The 21,579-nt window shown below is 39.1% G+C and overlaps 1 protein-coding gene across 4 annotated transcripts in view; it reads right to left on the bottom strand.

Moving 5' to 3' along the window:
• The window catches only part of SGCZ (sarcoglycan zeta), an 833,511-nt gene that overhangs the window by 377,935 nt on the left and 433,997 nt on the right, over window positions 1–21,579 (bottom strand). For 3 of the 4 annotated variants that reach the window (XR_005292802.2, XM_038400960.2, XM_038400961.2), the window contains exon 2: window positions 11,876–12,070. Coding sequence is in view for 3 of the 4 variants with exons in the window: in XM_038400960.2 (XP_038256888.1) it covers window positions 11,876–12,070 (195 nt within the window). In the remaining variant the exon portion in view is untranslated. Of the gene's footprint in view, window positions 1–11,875; window positions 12,071–17,091; window positions 17,273–21,579 lie in introns of all 4 variants that reach the window. The other variant, XM_043513763.1, reaches the window with a different exon arrangement.

Genomic DNA, 21,579 nt, shown 5'->3' with positions numbered 1-21,579 from the left:
GATAAATTGGAAAGAGTACAACGAAGGGCAACGAAAATGATTAGGGGTCTAGAGCACATGACTTATGAGGAGAGGCTGAGGGAGCTGGGATTGTTTAGTCTGCAGAAGAGAAGAATGAGGGGGGATTTAATAGCTGCTTTCAACTACCTGAAAGGGGGTTTCAAAGAGGATGGCTCTAGACTGTTCTCAATGGTAGCAGATGACAGAACGAGGAGTAATGGTCTCAAGTTGCAATGGGGGAGGTTTAGATTGGATATTAGGAAAAACTTTTTCACTAAGAGGGTGGTGAAACACTGGAATGCGTTACCTAGGGAGGTGGTAGAATCTCCTTCCTTAGAGGTTTTTAAGGTCAGGCTTGACAAAGCCCTGGCTGGGATGATTTAACTGGGACTTGGTCCTGCTTTGAGCAGGGGGTTGGACTAGATGACCTTCTGGGGTCCCTTCCAACCCTGATATTCTATGATTCTATGATTCTATGATTTGATCTCGGCTGGGTCATGGCCAGGTTGGCCAGCAAAAGACTGGAAAGAAGACCGAGGAAAAGAAACCATTTTGAACAAAAGACTATCTTGCTTTATTAAGTTTTAAATTATTAGATGTATATTTTCCACTTTTATTTGCTTGTAATCTTTCTTTATTTTACTAGATATTAGTTAATCCATACTCTTTAGTTAACTAACTTGTTTGATTTTCATTATAAATCATCCGTGCTGTGTAAATTCAGTAAAAAGTGTGTGCTTCTAGAAAGCTAACAGATTGAAGTGTTTTACTGTTTCTGTAAAGGCAGTGAACCTAACACTTCCTATGTGAGGGTCCAGTGAGTGAGGCTGGATTTGCAGGGAAATTCGAGCTGGAATGGTACTAAAGCTCAACCTGCAAGAGGTAAGCAGGTGGGGCAAAACCAGGGTGAGGCTTGTGGACTGCTGGGGTCAGAGCTCTGGACCAAAGCTGCAGAACCACAAGACACCCACGGTTATTAGACAAACAGTAACCTAATACCTTACTGGTCTGGAACCCCAAAAAATTTATTCCATTTACATTGCAATGGCTAAAACAGTCTTAATTGCTTGGCTGGCTTGGTAATGTATCCAGCATTTCTGGAGGATTCTGCACGCTTACAGCATCCATGATACTTTGTCAAAACGCCACCCATAAAAAAACAAAATACATACAGCTTCACATTTATTTACACTTCAAGTTGTGCAACTCCATAATGATGGAGGGGCTGAAAGTAATATTATGTAAGTTTGAAGATAACATGGCAGAAGCTGGTAAACATTAACATCTCTTCACAAATGATGGTATCTTTTGTTCCTGCTATTGGCATGACTACCTGCAATGAATAAGAGTTAAAGCTCCACCATGCAAGCAAACAGTGCAAAGCAGTCATAGAACCATAGAAGATCAGGGTTGGAAGGGACCTCAGGAGGTCATCTAGTCCAACCCCCAGTCAAAAATTGCCAATGTTTTATTATAAATTGCAAATGATTGCAGAGATGGGAATGGGATATCTAGGAATTAGATTATGGGGGGAACTATTGGAAAAATAGACAAAGCCTTTCACTTCTTGATCTCTGGTTGGAATTGAAATGAGACTAGAAGTGCATAGGCAAACATCATCCCCTACAGGAGCTAGTTAGTGGACAATGCGAAACCATTTGGCACAACTGACAATGAGGGCTGTGCAGGAAACAGAGCTTGGATTCCCCTCACAGCAGTCCTAGTGGGTAGCCAGGAGCAGCACACACTAGAATCCATTATATTGTGACAAGTTTAGAGCGTAAAACATTACTAAAGATGATGGGATCCATAATTTCTCTAAGTCGGCCACAATGTTAACATTTCTGAAATGTACAGACTCTCTAAGAAGAGCACATTGTACTAAAACACAGCTCCTCTTAGGGTTTGAAGGTCATCACATGAAGATGTTACACAACCATCAGGACAGTAACAGGGAATGAAGGGCAATTTCAATATTAAAATGGAAAAGCTAAGTCTCAATGTTATGAGAGATCTGCTATAAAGACATGAACATGTAAAAATGGGTTAAATGTTTTTCACCATCACCAAAATTTAAAATACATACATACTACATAATTCAAATCAGAAAATAGCTACAGGACAGTATCCAGACAATATATTTATAAATTATAGCAGTACACATACCATATATATATTTTAAAGAGTATCCCCACCTTTCTGTGAATGCCTTTAGTTATATAGGAAGGACCCTTTACTTTCTTTGGTCAGCTTGTCTCCAGCTTTGTCCCTTTATCTGAGACTTTTTATAGCTCTTCTTTCATTTCCTTATAGGCCTTTCCTGGAAAGAGCTAAGCTTCAACTTAGTGTGACAGCCACCATAACACAAAGAATTGAAGTGAGGACCTCCGGAGCTAAAAGCACAAGTTTCTACAGCTTTAGCTAAAGAGACGTTCCAACATAGAACTATAACAGATTTACATGCACACACACATGGTTACATTAGTCTCTTAAAAATGGGTGATGACTGGTTAATTCAAAGCCAACATTGCTGTATTTCTGATCCAGCAATTGTCACTATGTGTTGGCCACTCACACTATCTTCTAAAAAAGTGATTGTAAAGAAACTCAGAGGCAGATAGGTTTCAGAGTAGCAGCCGTGTTAGTCTGTATTCGCAAAAAGAAAAGGAGTACTTGTGGCACCTTAGAGACTAACAAATTTATTAGAGCATAAGCTTTCGTGAGCTACAGCTCACTTCATCGGATGCATTCCGATGAAGTGAGCTGTAGCTCACGAAAGCTTATGCTCTAATAAATTTGTTAGTCTCTAAGGTGCCACAAGTACTCCTTTTCTTTCAGAGGCAGATAATGTCATAATTTAAACTACTCTGAAAAGTTCAAGGTTGTTTAACTAGACAAAGAAAGGGATTACTTTCTGCTTTTAACAAACCATAGATTACAAGTTACATGAAATAGTGTATACATTGTACCTAAACACCATGAGTATGTAAGTTAACTCAGCTATATGTTCTAGTTTGGTAATCAGATCTCCAAGTCAATTCCTCAATTCTCATTGCTCTCAACAGACATGTAATTTTTAGATCTTAAGCTTAAGTCAAAATGAATAAACCATGTCCCATTCTTAGTTTAACATCATAGCTACTTCTGCTATGCACGTTAAAGTCTAGCCAGCATGGATTTTACCACTACCACTGTTTATTTTTTAACCTTGAAAATCATCCAGCGAACTGTGGTTATATTGATATACAGGCATATTTTCCATAAATATTAACAAAAATTATATGCCTACACTACCTTGGTAATTTTAAAGATGCTTTAAAAAGAATGAAGTCAATCAAAAACCAGTAAGAGAGCACTTCAATCTCCCTGGACACTCAGACTTAAAAGTGGCCATTCTTCAACAAAAAAAAACCTTCAAAAACAGACTCAACGAGAAACTGCAGAACTGGAACTAATTTACAAACTTCACACCATCAAATTAGGCCTGAATAAAGACTGGGAGTGCCTGGGTCACTACAAAAAAATAATTTTGCCTTTGTTGATACTCACACCTTCTTGTCAACTGTTAGGAATGGGCCACATGCAGCCTAATTGAATTGGCTTCATTAGCACTGACCCCTCACTTGGTAAGGCAACTCCCATCTTTTCAAGTCCTTTATATTTTTACCTGCCTACTTTTTTTCACTCCATGCATCTGATGAAATGGGTTATAGCCCATGAAAGCTTATGCCCAAATAAATGTGTTAGTCTCTAAGGTGACACAAGGACTCCTTATTGTTTTTGCTGATACAAACTAACACGACTACCCCTGAAACCAGTGAAATCCTAATATGCAAGATAAATTAAATAGACAAGATTGGGGCTAATCGTGCTGAGTTAACATGTCAGAACATATAGTTTATCTGAAAAATGTAGTCTTGTTTATCTCATGAATGCCAATGAATAGAATAGATTTTTTTCAGATTTACAAATTAGAATTTTCTCAACAATTTTTTGGGAGGATTTTCTGTCACCAACATCACAGTGTTTGATACAAAGGGATTTCATGTGTGGGTTTAACTGTGGAGAGTTCAACCAGATCCTTTACTGATAGGAACCCATTCCCTGTCAAGCTCTTATACATGGACAAGTGCAATAGTAAGATTTATGATATTTCTTAAATTATGTATTATCACTGCATTTGAAATACTACAACGACTAACACACTGTTAATAAAATATTTGCAAACTATAAAATATACAATTTTTAGTAAGACCATTCATGCAGAATTAGGATATCATAAACCAGTCAAGATTTATATCTATAAACCCTGTTTTCTGTAACAGGCTTACCAGATGATAGGTCATGAATATATATAAATGTTTGGAGTGAGAAACTATTCAGTCCCAAAATAGAATATTCCACCAAACAAAGCTATAACATATTCCACCAGGTGAAGAATAAAGGTTAATAATCCAGTGTCAACAATGATATACCATATACAAATGTTGGTAAAAATGATATACTAATGGAACCACCATAAAATAAAATGATCCTTTCAGTATTCCTTGGTACAGAATTTTTGATAACAATAGCATGCTCAGCTTGTTCAAATAAGAAACGTTAACAGATATGAGTTTGCATTTCTGGGACAGAAAATGCAATCATGAAAGTGAAATATAATGCTGGTAAATCACTAATGTTACCTGCACAAATTGCACATTATTTTCTGCTTTTTAATGTTATGGGGTGATTTTTTTTCTTCTTGTGCTATTAACAATTGCTTACTTGAATACAAGAGTAAGGACTGGTGAAATATATAAAATTATTTTTACTCTTAACAGGAGGATTAAAGATTAATTCACATATGTCAACTAAATATAATCTAATTGGATTTGTAATATTTCAGGACTGTTAAAAATCCACATTAAGTGATTTTTGAACTGCAATATCTAGCATAGTCATGAAAGACTGCATTTAGGTATAAAGTGCATTACACTTCAAATGTTATCTTAGTGAAATCATTAAGCTCCCGTTCATTTAATTATATTTGCCACATGCATACTGCTAAAACTACTAAACCAAAGGCTTCAATCTGCTAAATAGTAAGCAGAAGCACTGAAACAGACAGATTTGCACTGTGCACTGAATGTGAGATTTGATTCTATATTACATTACAAGTTATTCACTTTCCAGTAAAGCTTCTAGATGTTTTATTTCCAAAGAGTGAAGCTGAATGCAAAGTAAGTTAAACAAGATAAACTTTATGAAAGCCTGTGGACTTCTGCCTCCATGTGGCTGAGTTGTCCTTTAACCTAACTACCTGCATTCCCTATTCCTTCAGGGACACTTCAGTTCCACTGACCATGATATATCCTCCCTGTTTTACAAACATTTTAATATAAAATTAAAAACTAATAATTGTCACCCAGACTCCAGCTCCTGTCTCTTTTGCCAGAGGTCGTTAGCACACAGCTAAATTGGAGTTTCATCTTTACTACAAAAAGAAAAGGAGTACTTGTGGCACCTTAGAGACTAACAAATTTATTTGAACATAAGCTTTCGTGAGCTACAGCTCACTTCATTGGATGCATTTCAAAAGTTTATGCTTTTGTTAGTCTCTAAGGTGCCACAAGTACTCCTTTTCTTTTTGCGAATACAGACTAACACGGCTGCTACTCTGAAACCTATCTTTACTACAGACTCATGTGGTTGCACAGTCTTTGAGATAGTTTGGTCTTCTCAACAGGTGAAGTACATAGAAGCCCTGGAGCCAGGTCCTCCTGCGAGGATCTAGCCAATAGAGAAAAACCAGACGGAATAGGCTTAAGAAGTGTCTGTCTCCAGGGTCAGCAGGTTGTTTGCTAACCTGCTATACTCTGTTGCCTGCTTTCACTGATTGTTGGCCATCTCCTCTTGGTGGATTCTCCATCCTTCTGGATGCAGCAGGCCTCCACTCAGTGGTGGGCAGATCATGTGGTAACAAAGTCTTTCTGCTGGAGGTTATCACATGACCAGCAGGCGTCACACCCTGCTATCAAGGAGCAGAGATGTGTATTCATTCCTGGCTGGTAAATCTACTCGCAAGCCTATCTAAGACAGCGGTCAATGCCAAGGTGTGAGGCCTGTATTTTTTGCATGACATGCTTATGGAATGTGGTGGAGACAACAAACTTCCTGTCCTCAAAATATTCTATCCTGCACACTCAACTAATCTTTAATTTGAAAATATGGTTCTGCTCCTACCAGAAACTTGGCTTTTGTCTTCTGGCCACCCTGCTCTTATCACATTCTTTTGACTGCTTGCAATTGGGCTTTTCCATTGCCTCTTTGATTTCCATCAGCTTCAGTGTTGAAACCAGGAGACAGTGCAGCATGCTAATGGATTCAATGTCCTGATCCCGTTCCTCCAGCTCGCTGATACTGGGTACATATGTCTAAGCTTTTTGCACTATTATTGGCTACAGGTGTACTGATGGAAACCCTCCACTCCAAAACCGTAGCCAGAAGCTCTTTTTCTATTTTGTTCAGTCTCTGACAGGGGTCTGTTGGCATAAGTGACTGGCTGCTTCTGCAAAAGAGCTATACCCAATCCTTTCTCTGATGCATCACACTGGAGTGACAGTGTCTCTCCTGTCTTGGAGTACTTCAGGACAGGGGCATCCATTATCCTTTGTTTCAGCATGTCAAATGCTTGCTGTTAGGGACCTGCCCAGTCCCTCTCAACATCCTGCCTTGTGAGAGGACAGAGACTTGTACAGGAGCTGACATATGGGTTCCTCTATTACAGATAAATGTGGACAGAAAATGTATCGTTCCTATAAAGTGCTGTACCCCTTCAGGAGTGCTGGAACAAATTGTATGAAGGGTGCTGAGAGCCATTGAACCAAACTGTAAATCCTGTATATGACAAAAACCACCTCAAGCCAGGGGGCATGGTAGCACATTCAGCACTCCTAATTTCAGCACTTATGTACCCCTTTCACATCTACTAGAGCTGGAATGTCTCTGACTGCCTTCATTTTGATGGGATCGGCTCTCTGTCCCTGTGCTGTGAGCAGATTTTAATGTATGTCACCTCATGCTGTTTGAGTCACATTTTATCTGTATTCAGTTTTATGTTCTTGTCCCTGCATCGTTGTAGAAAAGCTTATAATTTCCTGTCATGGTCTCATTCAGCTTCTGTATCATGGCTTCTTTCAGCTACAATGAGGATATCATCTTCAATTGTTTTCACCCTAAGCAGTCCTTACAGCACTCGATGAGTCTTCTCTGGAACACCTCTGGCACTGGGCTTATATTCATCAGCATGCATAGCCATCTGTAGCGACCAAACTGTGCTGCACACTCTGACTCTTTAACCAGGCTTATGAGTCAAAACCCAGTCCTCACACCACAGACCATACAGATTCTGGATCTGGAAAGTTCTAGCAAGATTTCATCTATTGTGTGCAGTGGATATTTTCAATGCTGGCTTTTGGTCTATGCAGATGAACAACATGCTTAATGACATCTTTACCCCCACCAGGCTGCACTAGTCCCTATAGGTCCTATAATGTCCCTGCTTTACACACTTTTGAACTCCTTGGCCCACTGGACTACATAATGTCATATGACTTTCTTTGCATGCTTACTACCCGATCAGATCCATGGTTTGTATGGCTGTATGTTGTATTCCCAAGAGAGGTCTGGGGTGCTTACCATCCACCACCACAAACTTCAATTGGTACCATCTGTTATTTCTCAGATTAGTTACTATGAGGTCACATTTTTCTTTGGGTTCCACTGTGTTCTCATTTTACATTGTGACCACTCTTTGTAATCGGTGAGTTCAAATCCAACTCACCCTAAGAAATCACTATGCAGGAGGCTTCACTATTCAGCTGAAATCACAAAAGGTGAGTCCCCTATTAACATGGTTCTATGCATGGAGGATGGTACTATTCATCCCTTGTTGTTTTCTTGTCCTGACAGCTTGAATTGATATGGTCTCAGAGTTCCACCAAATGCATCCGATGAAGTGAGCTGTAGCTCACGAAAGCTTATGCTCTAATAAATTTGTTAGTCTCTAAGGTGCCACGGGTACTCCTTTTCTTTTTGCGAGCCCAGGAGAGTCTCACTATGTTACCACCACTGTCTGATGTGCCACCCCACTCCTGTTCAAATCTGAGAGAATCTTTCCAAGACCTTCCTCTGCTCTTACACAAGATGGTTCAACCTTGCCACATTCCTTGTAATGCTGTCCTACCTTGGGGCACCTTCTCCTTTACTTGCTTATGCTGTCTCACACAGTAAATACATTTTGCTATGTTTATGGAAGCCAACTGCTTTCCTTTTCTGTTGTCTCCCCGACATGTAGTTCTGGGGATGCGATGCACCTTCTATGGATTTCAACTTTCCCCTCAAGGCTTCCACTGCATGCCCCATGTCTAAGCATTTGTCTAATGTGAGATTGCCTTCCCAGAGCAGAGGGAGGGGATGATCCCAAATGCCACAGACTATCCTGTCCCAAATTAGGGAGTCTGTCAAGACTCCAACATTGCATGTAGGCAGCCAGTGTTTGTAAGGCAGTAACATGAAATCTATCCCCTCCCCTTTAGATTGTTCTCTAGTGAAAAGCCTGTGTCACTCCACAGTTTTGTCCTGCTTTGGGGAGCAATAGGTCCCCGGGGCTCCTAGGATTGCTGGGAGGCTTGAGGCAGTGTGTGGTTCAGAGCAGTGCAGATCTCTCCGCCTCAATCCCCAATAAGGTAAACTAATCGTTTTAATTTCCTGCTGTTGCTGTCCTCCTGCATGGCCAGGTCTGTGTACAGCTCAAACTCCTCCTTCCACCGGGCACATCACTGAACTAGGTTTGTGTCTGCAAATTCCAGACCAAGTTACAGGACTCATTCTGCCAGCTGCTACACTTCAGAGAATTCCCTGATCAGATGTTACCACCAGATTTTATTTGTAAAGGAATGAAGCTGAAACAGGTAAAACTGAACAAGTGGAACTTTATAAACCCTGGTTTCAGAGTAGCAGCCGTGTTAGTCTGTATTCGCAAAAAGAAAAGGAGTACTTGTGGCACCTTAGAGACTAACAAATTTATTAGAGCATAAGCTTTCGTGAGCTACAGCTCACTTCATCGGATGCATTTGGTGGAAAAAACAGAGGAGAGATTTATATACACACACACAGAGAACATGAAACAATGGGTTTATCATACACACTGTAAGGAGAGTGATCACTTAAGATAAGCCATCACCAACAGCAGGGGGGGGGGAAGGAGGAAAACCTTTCATGGTGACAAGCAGGTAGGCTAATTCCAGCAGTTAACAAGAATATCAGAGGAACAGTGGGGGGTGGGAGCAAGGATAGGTTCCTGGGTTAGTGGTTCTGTTGTGTGGTGTGTGGTTGCTGGTGAGTACTATTTCACATTTGGTGACAATGTATACCTTCAAATCAGCGGCACTGCGATGGGTACCCGCATGGCCCCACAGTATGCCAACATTTTTATGGCTGACTTAGAACAACGCTTCCTCAGCTCTCGTCCCCTAATGCCCCTACTCTACTTGCGCTACATTGATGACATCTTCATCATCTGGACCCATGGAAAAGAAGGCCTGGAGGAATTCCACCATGATTTCAACAATTTCCATCCCACCATCAACCTCAGCCTGGACCAGTCCACACAAGAGATCCACTTCCTGAACACTACGGTGCTAATAAGCGATGGTCACATAAACACCACCCTATATCGGAAACCTACTGACCGCTATTCCTACCTACATGCCTCTAGCTTTCATCCAGATCATACCACTCGATCCATTGTCTACAGCCAAGCGCTACGATATAACCGCATTTGCTCCAACCCCTCAGACAGAGACAAACACCTACAAGATCTCTATCATGCATTCCTACAACTACAATACCCACCTGCTGAAGTGAAGAAACAGATTGACAGAGCCAGAAGAGTACCCAGAAGTCACCTACTACAGGACAGGCCCAACAAAGAAAACAACAGAACGCCACTAGCCATCACCTTCAGCCCCCAACTAAAACCTCTCCAACGCATCATCAAGGATCTACAACCTATCCTGAAGGACGAGCCATCGCTCTCTCAGATCTTGGGAGACAGACCACTCCTTGCTTACAGACAGCCCCCCAATCTGAAGCAAATACTCACCAGCAACCACACACCACACAACAGAACCACTAACCCAGGAACCTATCCTTGCAACAAAGCCCGTTGCCAACTCTGTCCACATATCTATTCAGGGGATACCATCATAGGGCCTAATCACATCAGCCACACTATCAGAGGCTCGTTCACCTGAGCATCTACCAATGTGATATATGCCATCATGTGCCAGCAATGCCCCTCTGCCATGTACATTGGCCAAACTGGACAGTCTCTACGTAAAAGAATGAATGGACACAAATCAGACGTCAAGAATTATAACATTCAAAAACCAGTTGGAGAACACTTCAATCTCTCTGATCACTCGATCACAGACCTAAGAGTGGCTATACTTCAACAAAAAAGCTTCAAAAACAGACTCCAACGAGAGACTGCTGAATTGGAATTAATTTGCAAACTGGATACAATTAACTTAGGCTTGAATAGAGACTGGGAATGGATGAGTCATTACACAAAGTAAAACTATTTCCCCATGGTATTTCTCCCTCCCACCCCACCCCCCACTGTTCCTCTGATATTCTTGTTAACTGCTGGAATTAGCCTACCTGCTTGTCACCATGAAAGGTTTTCCTCCTTCCCCCTCCTGCTGTTGGTGATGGCTTATCTTAAGTGATCACTCTCCTTACAGTGTGTATGATAAACCCATTGTTTCATGTTCTCTGTGTGTGTGTATATAAATCTCTCCTCTGTTTTTTTCCACCAAATGCATCCGATGAAGTGAGCTGTAGCTCACGAAAGCTTATGCTCTAATAAATTTGTTAGTCTCTAAGGTGCCACAAGTACTCCTTTTCTTTTTATAAACCCTGTGGATTGCTGTGTGTATGTGGCTGAGTGGTTTACAATCTAACTCCCCTCCTTCCCCATTCCCTTGGTTTCCCATCAATAGCAGTTTCTCCAGGGAACATGCTCCCTAGGACTCCAGTTCCACTGATCATTTTATGCTAGGCATGGAAAAAAGAGTGTTTTGATATTTCATTTTTGTACAGCTGTAATTAAGGTATTTTAGTTTTCCAATATTTAAAATTCTAAATTAGGTAGTTCTGTGGTAGGCTGTAGTCCTAAAAGCCAAATAAGTCCCAGGTACAAAGGTGTTTGTTTTGAATATTTCACCAGTATGGCCTTTTCTGCCCTGGCCTCAGTACGGTACAATGTATCATGGAGACAAGCACACAGAGGAATTCTTATGCATTTTAAGAACATCTTTATAACTGATTTAAATATCCTCTAGCTGTATTTAACATCCCCTGAATTTGGCTTATAATCTGAAGAAGAACGTTGCATTATCTCAAGCAAAGTCTGTAAACACATTTAAAATATTATTTATATATACATAAGCAGAGTCCATAGATTTACAGAGATAAGGGAGTCACTAAGTCTTCCCACAGTAGAGTTATGATGTGTTGTGATCCATAAAAAAAAACAACCAGCAACCATCTTCACATATTTACATGGATAATAAAGCCAATTAGTAGTTAAAATGTCCATTCTCCAGATTCACATGATGTAAACTGACAAATCCTTTTTCCTAATTTCCAGTATCAATAAACAAACCAAAAAATTATAACCTTCCATTTTAATTAAGCAATAAATCTGTAATGTGTATGCTGATAGTTTAGTAATGTGCAAGCATTAAAGAGTACATGAATGTGCACTGAAAAAAGGACAAGCTATTAACATGAAGATCAAGAGATGTAAAATCATGGTGGTACTTACCACTGTGAAATTCATAACCTTCAAAATCCATATTGTCATTGCTAAGTTAACAATCATGGTAACCAACAGCAGAAGGACAAAGAAGTATAAGCACCTCTTTCGCCATCCATAAATTCCCACTGGATAAAGTTGCGGATTTTCAATCCTTGGCAGGCTGTTCTGCTGTGTTGCCAGTATATACTGTTCTCGTGTCATCTGCGGGGAGGAGGGGGGCGTGGGAAGAGGGGGAGACAAAAAATGTACGAAAAATGAAAAATTGTCATTTGATAGATTTTATTCTATGAAGATTATCTGAATAGGTTTCCAAAATCATCATATTACAGCCACTGAACTGTGTTAGAGAAAAAAAATTCATTGAGCCAAATTCAACCATACCTATTTGTTTGAGCTAGGCTTTTAGTACCCATGGTATGATTTTTACCTATTTGCTGCTCCATGATATGAAGCATTCTTTTTCTTCTTCTTATCATGGATTATAAAGTGACTAATAGAGGAATAGATGAGATTATAATTAAGTCAGGCTACAAGTTTCAATAGTATATGGAAAATATGGAAAACTAGGAGAAAAAATGTAGAAAAGAAAATAGACCATATGTGCTTATCTCAAATACAGTTTTATTGGCTTCTTCATATATGAGTGTGTCACAGAAAGTCATTTTTGAAAGGTAAGTCATTCATATATTTAATATGAAAGGAGCAAAAATAGTGTCATACTTTGGCTTAGGACAAAATTTTACAAGTGAAATTCTCTCTGTTTTATCATGTATGCAGATGGTTAAATAATCCATCTTCTTACATATATTGTATCCCCTAGAAAAGCACACATTATTACAGGGATCAGCAACCTTTGGCATGCGGCCTCTCAGGGAAAGCCGCTGGTGGGCCAGGGCAGTTTGTTTACTAGCAGTGTCCGCAGGTTCGGCTGATCACAGCTCCCACTGGCTGCGGTTCACCGTTACAGACCAATGGGGGCTGCAGGAAGCAGCGGCCAGCACATTCCTCGGCCCACGCCATTTCCAACAGCCACCATTGGTCTGGAACGCCGATCCCTGCATTATAAGAACATTAAGATTACAAAGTAAATCACTCAGTCAATAGGTGCAAACCTTTCCCAGGCAACCTTAAGTCTTTCCCTTTGGGCATAAGAGTTACTATAGTATTTAAATTATTTGTTCACAATTTTTCTTCAGGACCCTTCCATCATTCAGAACAGGTTGGACAGTACACTGTGAATGAAGCAGCTATCTTTTGTTTTAATCCTTACTGCCTAATTCGTAGACACTTGCCACATTTCAGGACACAGTCCACACAGGGTCCCACTGTGCTTTCAGTTACGTAGGTGTGAATATAGATTTACTCCAAATTTACGTCAATGTAATTGCATAAAACTGCAGCACCCCTGTAATGTAAATAATGTAGAGGTGGCAGTTCTGTTAACATGAGGAGCCCTCCCATTGACATAATGCTGTCTACACTGGGGGTTAGGTCGGTATAACTGCATTGCCAGGGGTGTGGATTTTTCAACCCCCTGAGTGACCTATTTATACCAATGAAAGTTTGTAGTGTAGACCTGACCAAAAGAGTCTATGTGGAAGGATCTTCCCTGCTTTTTTTTTTTTTCCACCTGCTTGAACTTCCTTTGTTTTCCCTCCCTGCTTGATGACCCTGTTTACTGCTTAAATGCAAATTAAGGCAAGCACACATTCCTTCCTTTGTTTAAGACTGACCTAACTTCTACTTAGGCAGGACTGTGGGGTTTGGAACACGTATGATCATCATCATAAAGGAAAATCTTATAACTTCTCATGCAATGTTACCAATCATTTTATCAAGACAATACAGACTGGCAAATTGTGGAGTTTTCTAAGGATACCTTACAAGGCATATCTTGTTCAAAGATAACAACAATAGTGTGTAGGGTGTCAATACAGGGCTATATTCTGTCACAACATCCAATTCGGTAAAGGAACCCTGCCTCCATCCAAATGAACACTCATACGTCTGGATGATGTTCCATACTCTCAGTCAGAGACTGAAAATTCTACTCACAGTGGGCAGTTAAAAAGTGGGCAGTTAAAAAGTTTTCTTTTTTTCCCCTTATCTTTTCACTGGTTTGTACAATATGATTAGTTATTGACATTGCAGTAACACCTACAGGCCCCAGGCAGGATTGGGCATTGTGCATATAGAGAGACAGATATGCAGTCATTATGGAGGGAAGACTAGTGAGTGTTACAAAAAAAGAGAGAGAAATGGGAAGGGGTGTGAGCAGGTATTCTCCATACTTATCTTGTGAAATACCACGAGGATCAATCATTTCTTATTTTAGTAGTAGAAAGGTAAAAGAAAAAAGTTAACTGTGCCCACTGTACTTCAGCCATCTGTGCCATGTCAACAGAATGTTGCGGGATGTAGTAAAAAAGCCTCTTTCACTTTAAAGCTCAGTGATCATGTGCAAATGTAACACCGATCGTCATTGGGCAGGACTGAACCTGGAACCTGTGAAGCTAAATGCATGAGCTTCTACTGCATGAGCTAAAAACTATATGCCTCTTAGCTAAGGCTGTAGAACAGACCCATTAATCTGTAAATGGTCTCAGTGCCACTAGACGGGACAGAACACCACACCCAGGAGGTGTATGGGTTACATACTTCCTCTAGCTGAGGAAGCATGTCCCAAGCTTCAGAGACTTCCCAGATGAAATCCCGGATAAGCCCCCACTTACGACACCAACAGACTCTGGTGATCAGTGGGCAGGATTGAACCTGGGATCTCAGATCTGGACCATATGGCTGTTAGCTAAGGCTTTGGGGAGCAGACTCATTAACCTCAGGTGGGTTACACAAAGACCATACTTTAAACCTTTATAATCTACCATATCAAAATGGATTGTTGTCATCAGGCTACCAAAAGGCATAGCATCTTTAGATCTCATATATGTCCCAAGGATCAAGGGTCTATTACAAATCAACGAGGTATCAGAGCTGTTCATGTAAGGGTTACCCCACCCCAAAAACCCTCTACCAATAAAGCACACACAAAAAAGTATTTCCCAGTATAACCTGCCCTACCAAGGAATGTCTATCATTTTTACTGCCAGTCTGAGTCGTTTTGATTCTTCATGACTATATAAAAGGGAAAATGCAAATACATGGTCAACAAAACCAGACAATTTACTTAGCTCAAGCAGCAGACTGGACATAAAAAATTACAAAAGACAAATTTTGTATTAGAATAATTTTAGTCTACATTTTAGACTGTTCTCAACGTATGCCAATTTAGGAAATTAACTGAGAATGTCAGGGCACATGCATTCACTACATAAACTTCTAATCTTTTGGTATTTAGGAGAAATTGCTTTAATAACTGTAGAAATAAATACAGAAATGTTCTTCCATTTTTACATCCTCTATTTTTTTTCTGTCATTTATGTTCCTATTTAATGTTCAAACTTGTCTCCCTTTCAACATAAAAAGGCCTCCATTATTATATGACTTAAAATTAAATGAAGGCAATTTATTTTTGTTTTTCCAAAAATACTATTTCTAATGTGACCATAAAATTATGACTTTGAACTTTATAGGAATAAAAAAAATTAAGCCATTGAGTGAATGTGTATGTAGATCCATTCACCCAACCCATAACAAAGTCTCAGATTTCACTAGGAAGTCTGTTCTCATGAGTTCAAGACCAAACCTATTTGGATAAGCAGCTGAACAAGTGGATACTTATCCAACTCAAAACACTGAGGTTTGCCCATCACTTCTTACGAGCAGAGATATTAATTGTGACATTACAAACCCAACTTCTTCCTCCAGCATTGTGAAAGGCAGAGACTCCAATGGCGACTTGGAATTGAATTCACTTTGTGAACCTGTTATGGAGAAGTTTGGTCAGTGGTCCTGTCTTTTCTTTAACACCAATTCTTTCACAGTTGCTTTAAGTTCTTTACTTCCAACTCACTTTAAAATGTATGTATCACAGCAGTGAACGTTAGAAGGCATATATACAATTGTAATAAAACAGGTAAGTGACAGAATTATGCATGTTATAAAGTGATCTGAAAAACATAAAAGTCTCACAATCAGGGGGGATTGAGAGGATTTTTGTTTTGCTTTGTTTGTTTGTTTTTTAAAGAGCACAGAGGGCTACCCTTTGCCCCTTGGTCTTAATTACATGATTTTTCTTGTAGTCAACCAACCAACAGGGTTTCTTTCAACTAACACACTTCTCTCAACTCCTAGAGAGCTTTCTAGTGCAGGTTAGCTCAGAGACCTCAAAGCATGTTCCTCTTATGCCCTGGCAGAATGACATAATTTACCATAGCTGTCACCAGCCATATTTTCTTGACAATCCATGAACTGAGGGTTAGGCAGCTGTAGTTTTCCCCTTCTTAACAGAGGATTAGTGAACCCTATTCTTTCCAGCTGCTGAATTCCTGTATATTTACCCAGTCATAATCATATAACAATTTCTGAATAGTTCTTGAATTATTTGGGTACACTCTCCCCATTCCTCATTCTTTACCTTGTGACCTACAAATATATATTATCACAATAGAGCTAGGTTAAAAGAGTTAAGGTTGTAAAGTGAAGCTCTCAAAAATTAGGCAATGTTGGAACTCAGGTTGTCCATAAAACCTGAATTTGGCCTCCTTGTGTATATGCATTATAAGAGTCATTAATTACCTTATCACATCCTCTCCCCCTCCCACCCCAAAGTCAGGATTCCTGCCTCATTCAGCTCATAGAATGGACAGCTTTCAGTATATATATTCAGTATATAATTTTTATTTTTATCATTTCAAATGAGAAAGGGTTTTTTGTGGGGTTTCTTTTTTGTGAGGGCTGGGGGAGATAGAGAAGGGAGGGAGATGGATGTATGTATTGATCATTCAAGACTCCTACCTTTTTGAGCCAAAATATCATGAGAAGAGCTCACACAGTCTCAGCACAGTTTAAACAGAGTCTGGGTTTGACCCCAAGCCTGTACTCAAAAGTTGTCCAGATCCTGATTCAAAAACCTCCTCTTCCTTGGCTCTGCACCGTAACATACTTTGATATTCCTTTGGCATCTTTTATGCCTCTAAAAGGAATATTTCAATTACAGCTGGTTGGAAATCTTCCATTAAAATGATTTTTGACAGAAAATGCACTTTCCACAAAAATCAAATTTTGGCTTGCTGCCAAAGACAGCAAACTTAGAAATGCCTTACCTAGCAGACCATCTTCAGAAGGCTTAACTTAGATCCTGATCCTGCAAGCAGATGAATGCAGGTAGACTTTACAATCTTGAGAAGTCCCACTGCACAGGCCCAAGGGTGGCTCACTGATTCAATTGTAGGATCGGGGCGTAGACTGCCAATTCTTCCAAGCAGTAGGGTGACCAGATAGAAACTGTGAAAAAATGGGATGGGGGTCGGGAGGTAATAGACGCCCATACAAGAGAAAGTCCCAAAAAACAGGAACTGTCTCTATAAAAATGGGACAGGTCACCCTTCCAAGAAGGGATTTTGTTTTTATTTCTCTGCTGAGATCCAATGAACATTAATGGTGTCATAAAGATAATTAAATATACTAGGGCAGTGTTCTATGAAATGGTCAATAGATTTGTAATATAAGCAATCTGATTAATTTTGGATACAAAAAAAATCAGAAGGCCATCTGTGGATACATTATAATGAATAAAAAGGACACTGAAGGAGATTTTGGGATTCAAATTAACAGTAAAATAGGTTGTACTATTCAGTTACTACAAAGATGGCAAATCAATTCATAAAGTGCATCAAAGGGTGTATTATAATAAACAGGGCTGTCCAGTGATTTTTTAATAATCACAACTAATTGTGAGATTAAAATAGTTGTAACTAATCACAGTTTTAATTGAACTGAAACAACAATAATATCATTTAAATTTATTATAAATATCTTTGGATGTTTTTCTACATTTTCAAATATATTGATTTCAATTACAACATAGAGTAAAAAGTCTACAGTGCTCGCTTTATATGATTTTATTACAAATATTTGCACTGTAAAAAGATAAACAAAAACAGTATTTTTCAAAATTTCACCTCAAAATGTAATGTAATCTCTATATTGTTAAAGTGCAACTTATGTTTAAAAAAAAGTAACTGCACTCAAAAACAAAACAATGTAAAACTTTAGAGCCTACAAGTCAAAACAGGAAGGAACATACGAACGTTTAGCATACCTGACACATAAATATCTTGCAACACCAGCTGCAACTGTGCCATCTGAACACCTGTTCCCACTTTCAGGTAACATCGTAAACAAGAAGTGGACACCATTATCTCCAGTAAATGTAAACAAACATCTTAGCAATTGGCTGAACAAGAAGTAGGACTGAGTGGACTTGTACGAGGAGAATTGAAAAATACTATTTCTTTTGTTTATCTTTTTTTTTAAACCACAGTGCTCAGATTCTTTGAAGAGGCCTTTTTGTTGTTTTAAAGAACAGGAGGGGACAGGAACAAAAAGAAAAATATTTTAAATGCAATACCCTGTGATGTGGGAATGAGATCCCTGTACTTGGACTCCTGATTCTACAGCTGGCAGTGTGAAGCTCACACTATGGTAGTGGGGGCCAGTCACTGCAGAAGACCCATTAAGACAATACATATCTCTCAACAGCAAAATTTTGGCAGCTCAGCTGCTGCTTCCTGTTTCATCCAGCCTTCCCTCCACTGAGGGCTGCTGATGATTACTGCTGGGACAGGGACTTTCTCTGCTAATCCAGTTGTTCCCTCCACTCCACAGCTCTGAGTGCAGACAGCTGGGAGTGAGGGAAGTAGAGAAGGAGAGATTGGGAGAATGAGACAAAGACAGATTCTTCCAAAAAGAATATTCCTGCAGCATAGTTGAAGATTCACTGAACTACAAACCAGCAGCCCATGAGTTCTCCTTTCAAATTTTCCGGTGACTGTTAATTAATCTATACCTTTCTTGCTCCAAATTAACAACTAAGGTCTCATACTCCTACTTTATCTGTTAGTGAATGACAATTTGTCTCCCCTAAAGTCCCTGAGAGCAAAAGGGAGCAGAGTTCAGGTTGGTGTTGAAACCACAACTATTTCCAGACTTAAGGTTTTGAGATACCAGTACAATGACCTTATTTTCTGACTATCAAACTTTTTAAAACTTTACCTTCAGATGTTCTGACATTTAAACCTGTGTGCATTTCTTTTTTTATAAACTACAGAATTATTGTTTTTGTTGAATAGGTTTTTATTTAAAACTTTAATTCTATCAAAGTTATTTTATTTTTTTAAAAGGGGAATTTTAGGGATTTTGAACTTTTAATGACAAGAACTAAGTTTAGACATATCCTCAACATAGGTGGAAAAATATACCTCTATAATCACTTTTAATATCCGCAAGAGAAGGATTTGTTGATTCAGTGTGACCATTTTGTGCCAACTCAGTATTTTGGTTTTACCTTTTTGTCTAGTGGAGCATTCGCAATACAAATGGGTATCATTACAGAATTCCACTGTAGTACATTTACTAAATGTCTAACAGTTTGCAGAATATTTACTGTGTCTTCCAAAAATCACTAGCTAGCTTTATTTACTCTTTTAGGCCTCATGAAGGATCATCAATATCTCTAAAACACATGTAAGCTTCAAAATGTTTACTTTAAACCACAAACGAGTAAAAATCTACTTCCACACCCATATTTTTCTACATTCACAAGCTGTGAAAATTCAGAACCTAATCTTACAAATCAAATAAATATGTCTCATACCCCTACAGAGATAATAAAATAGATATGCAAAAATTGAGTGTGTTTTGCTACCTGTATTATTAGGATTTTAACAAAACACAGCATACCGCTTACAGATCTTGAGCATTTAAGATTTAATCTTAATAACCTTTAAGTAATCTTTCATTATTAAAGCAATGAATGAAAAATGTTATAAAGGAATAAAAAGCACATATAAAATATGACAGTAGTCAGACCAAACAATGATTTAGGCTGACAAGGGACCTCCAAGCAATCAGGTGACCTGTAATGGAACAGATTTTTGTGTGGTGTTTTCTGCCAAAGCAGACAATGAACCAAGAAGAGAAAATATAGCTACTAAGATGAAAGTGCCCACATCGGCATTTAGCGTGAAAGAGAAAAGCAAAAACAATCTGCTCTTAACCAGCCATAGTAGCTCAGCAGAACCCTTTCAGGACATTAGACAGGTAATTTACCAGAACCAGCTGGCTTTGCTCACTCACCCGGACAGTAACATGTCCTCTAGACAGGCAACCCAGGCTGTGGGCACCTCTCTTTTTTGTGTGTGTGACATGCCAGCAAGTTACTTGCTCTTTTTCCAATTTGTGCAACATGTGACATTAAAAAATAGATGAGATATTACTCTAGGTTTTCTTTACAGTCTTTAGCTGGCAACCTACCATGTGTAGTGTAATGTGTGTCACACACAGCAGTAGATGCTGCATAGGCACAACAATTACTTATGCTGAAGACTCTAAAGCATAAAATATAAACATTCTAAACAGTCTGAAATCATTATACCTTGGATAAGATCAAAAATGAAAAGGGTTTTTTTGTTGGGGTGGGTTATATGAAGAGAATTATTAATGGTATAATCAGTGGCTAGCCTTACTCTTGCATCTCTTGTAAAAGGCTTTACATCAACATAAATGAATTTACTCAGAAAGATTTTAAATGACAAACAGTTACATTCAACACTCTTGCTATCACTTCGTTTGTGCAGTGCATGCTAACTTACGTTTCCTTTGTCACCCAAGGGCTTAGACTTCTCTAAGTGACTTCTAGAATGTTAATATAAATTTCTGGTAATCAGGATCATAATGCTGGCCAGTGATTCTATCACCTATGACAGAACAGGCAGTTCTAGATTGAGAGGTAGTGAACATTGCTTTCTTAAACAATTAAACACTGGAATGGAAAATAGCTTCCCTTGGTATCATCAAAAACAGACTTTAACCACAAATTTTATATTATATATAAAGACTAACTAGACCTAAGCACAAGGGAATTGGTATTAATATTCTGTTGGTAAGAATAAAAAGTGTTAGCTCATGCATGCCCTGTCCTTATTAAAAGGTACACTATATTTAAATTATATTATCAAAATAGAAAAACACTTTTACTTGCAGCAGGTTAATGGCCTGATACTACAATGCCTTACTATAGGGCATAGATCTTAGTGCTGAGTGTAATCCCCATTGTGAATTATTTAAAATGCTCCAATATTTAAAATCAAAATTATTCTTTATTAGTGGCAATGTTTACTTCTTCATTGCACTCAGTTTGGAAATGAAATTGGACTTCACTGTTTAACTTTAATTACAGCAATTTTCTAAGCAGTTGCATTTTCTCAGTCCTGTGCACTACTATAATGCTTTTGTACCGTCTGCCTGAAACAATGAAGAGCTGTGAACTACCTTAGGCCAAATTTCTCCCCCACTGCGTAGTGCAAATGCCCAACTGCATAGTGGAAACAGGCTGAGACCTAGAGTGTTCTTCTGAGGCTGTGGTAGAAGGGATCCTTCTCCCCATGCAATTCCTTGCCAACAGACATCTGCTAGGGTAGCCTCCATGACACTTGTGTCTCTACAACAAGGTGGTGGTAGTGGGGAGAGTTTGGTGGATTAACCTAGCAGAGGATTTACCACTCTTCCCCAAATCCCCACTGTGTAATGGG

The sequence above is a fragment of the Dermochelys coriacea genome, chromosome 4 (genome assembly GCF_009764565.3).
Source record: "Dermochelys coriacea isolate rDerCor1 chromosome 4, rDerCor1.pri.v4, whole genome shotgun sequence".
NCBI classification, from domain to species: domain Eukaryota; kingdom Metazoa; phylum Chordata; order Testudines; family Dermochelyidae; genus Dermochelys; species Dermochelys coriacea.
This window is presented reverse-complemented; position numbering and strand designations above follow the sequence as displayed.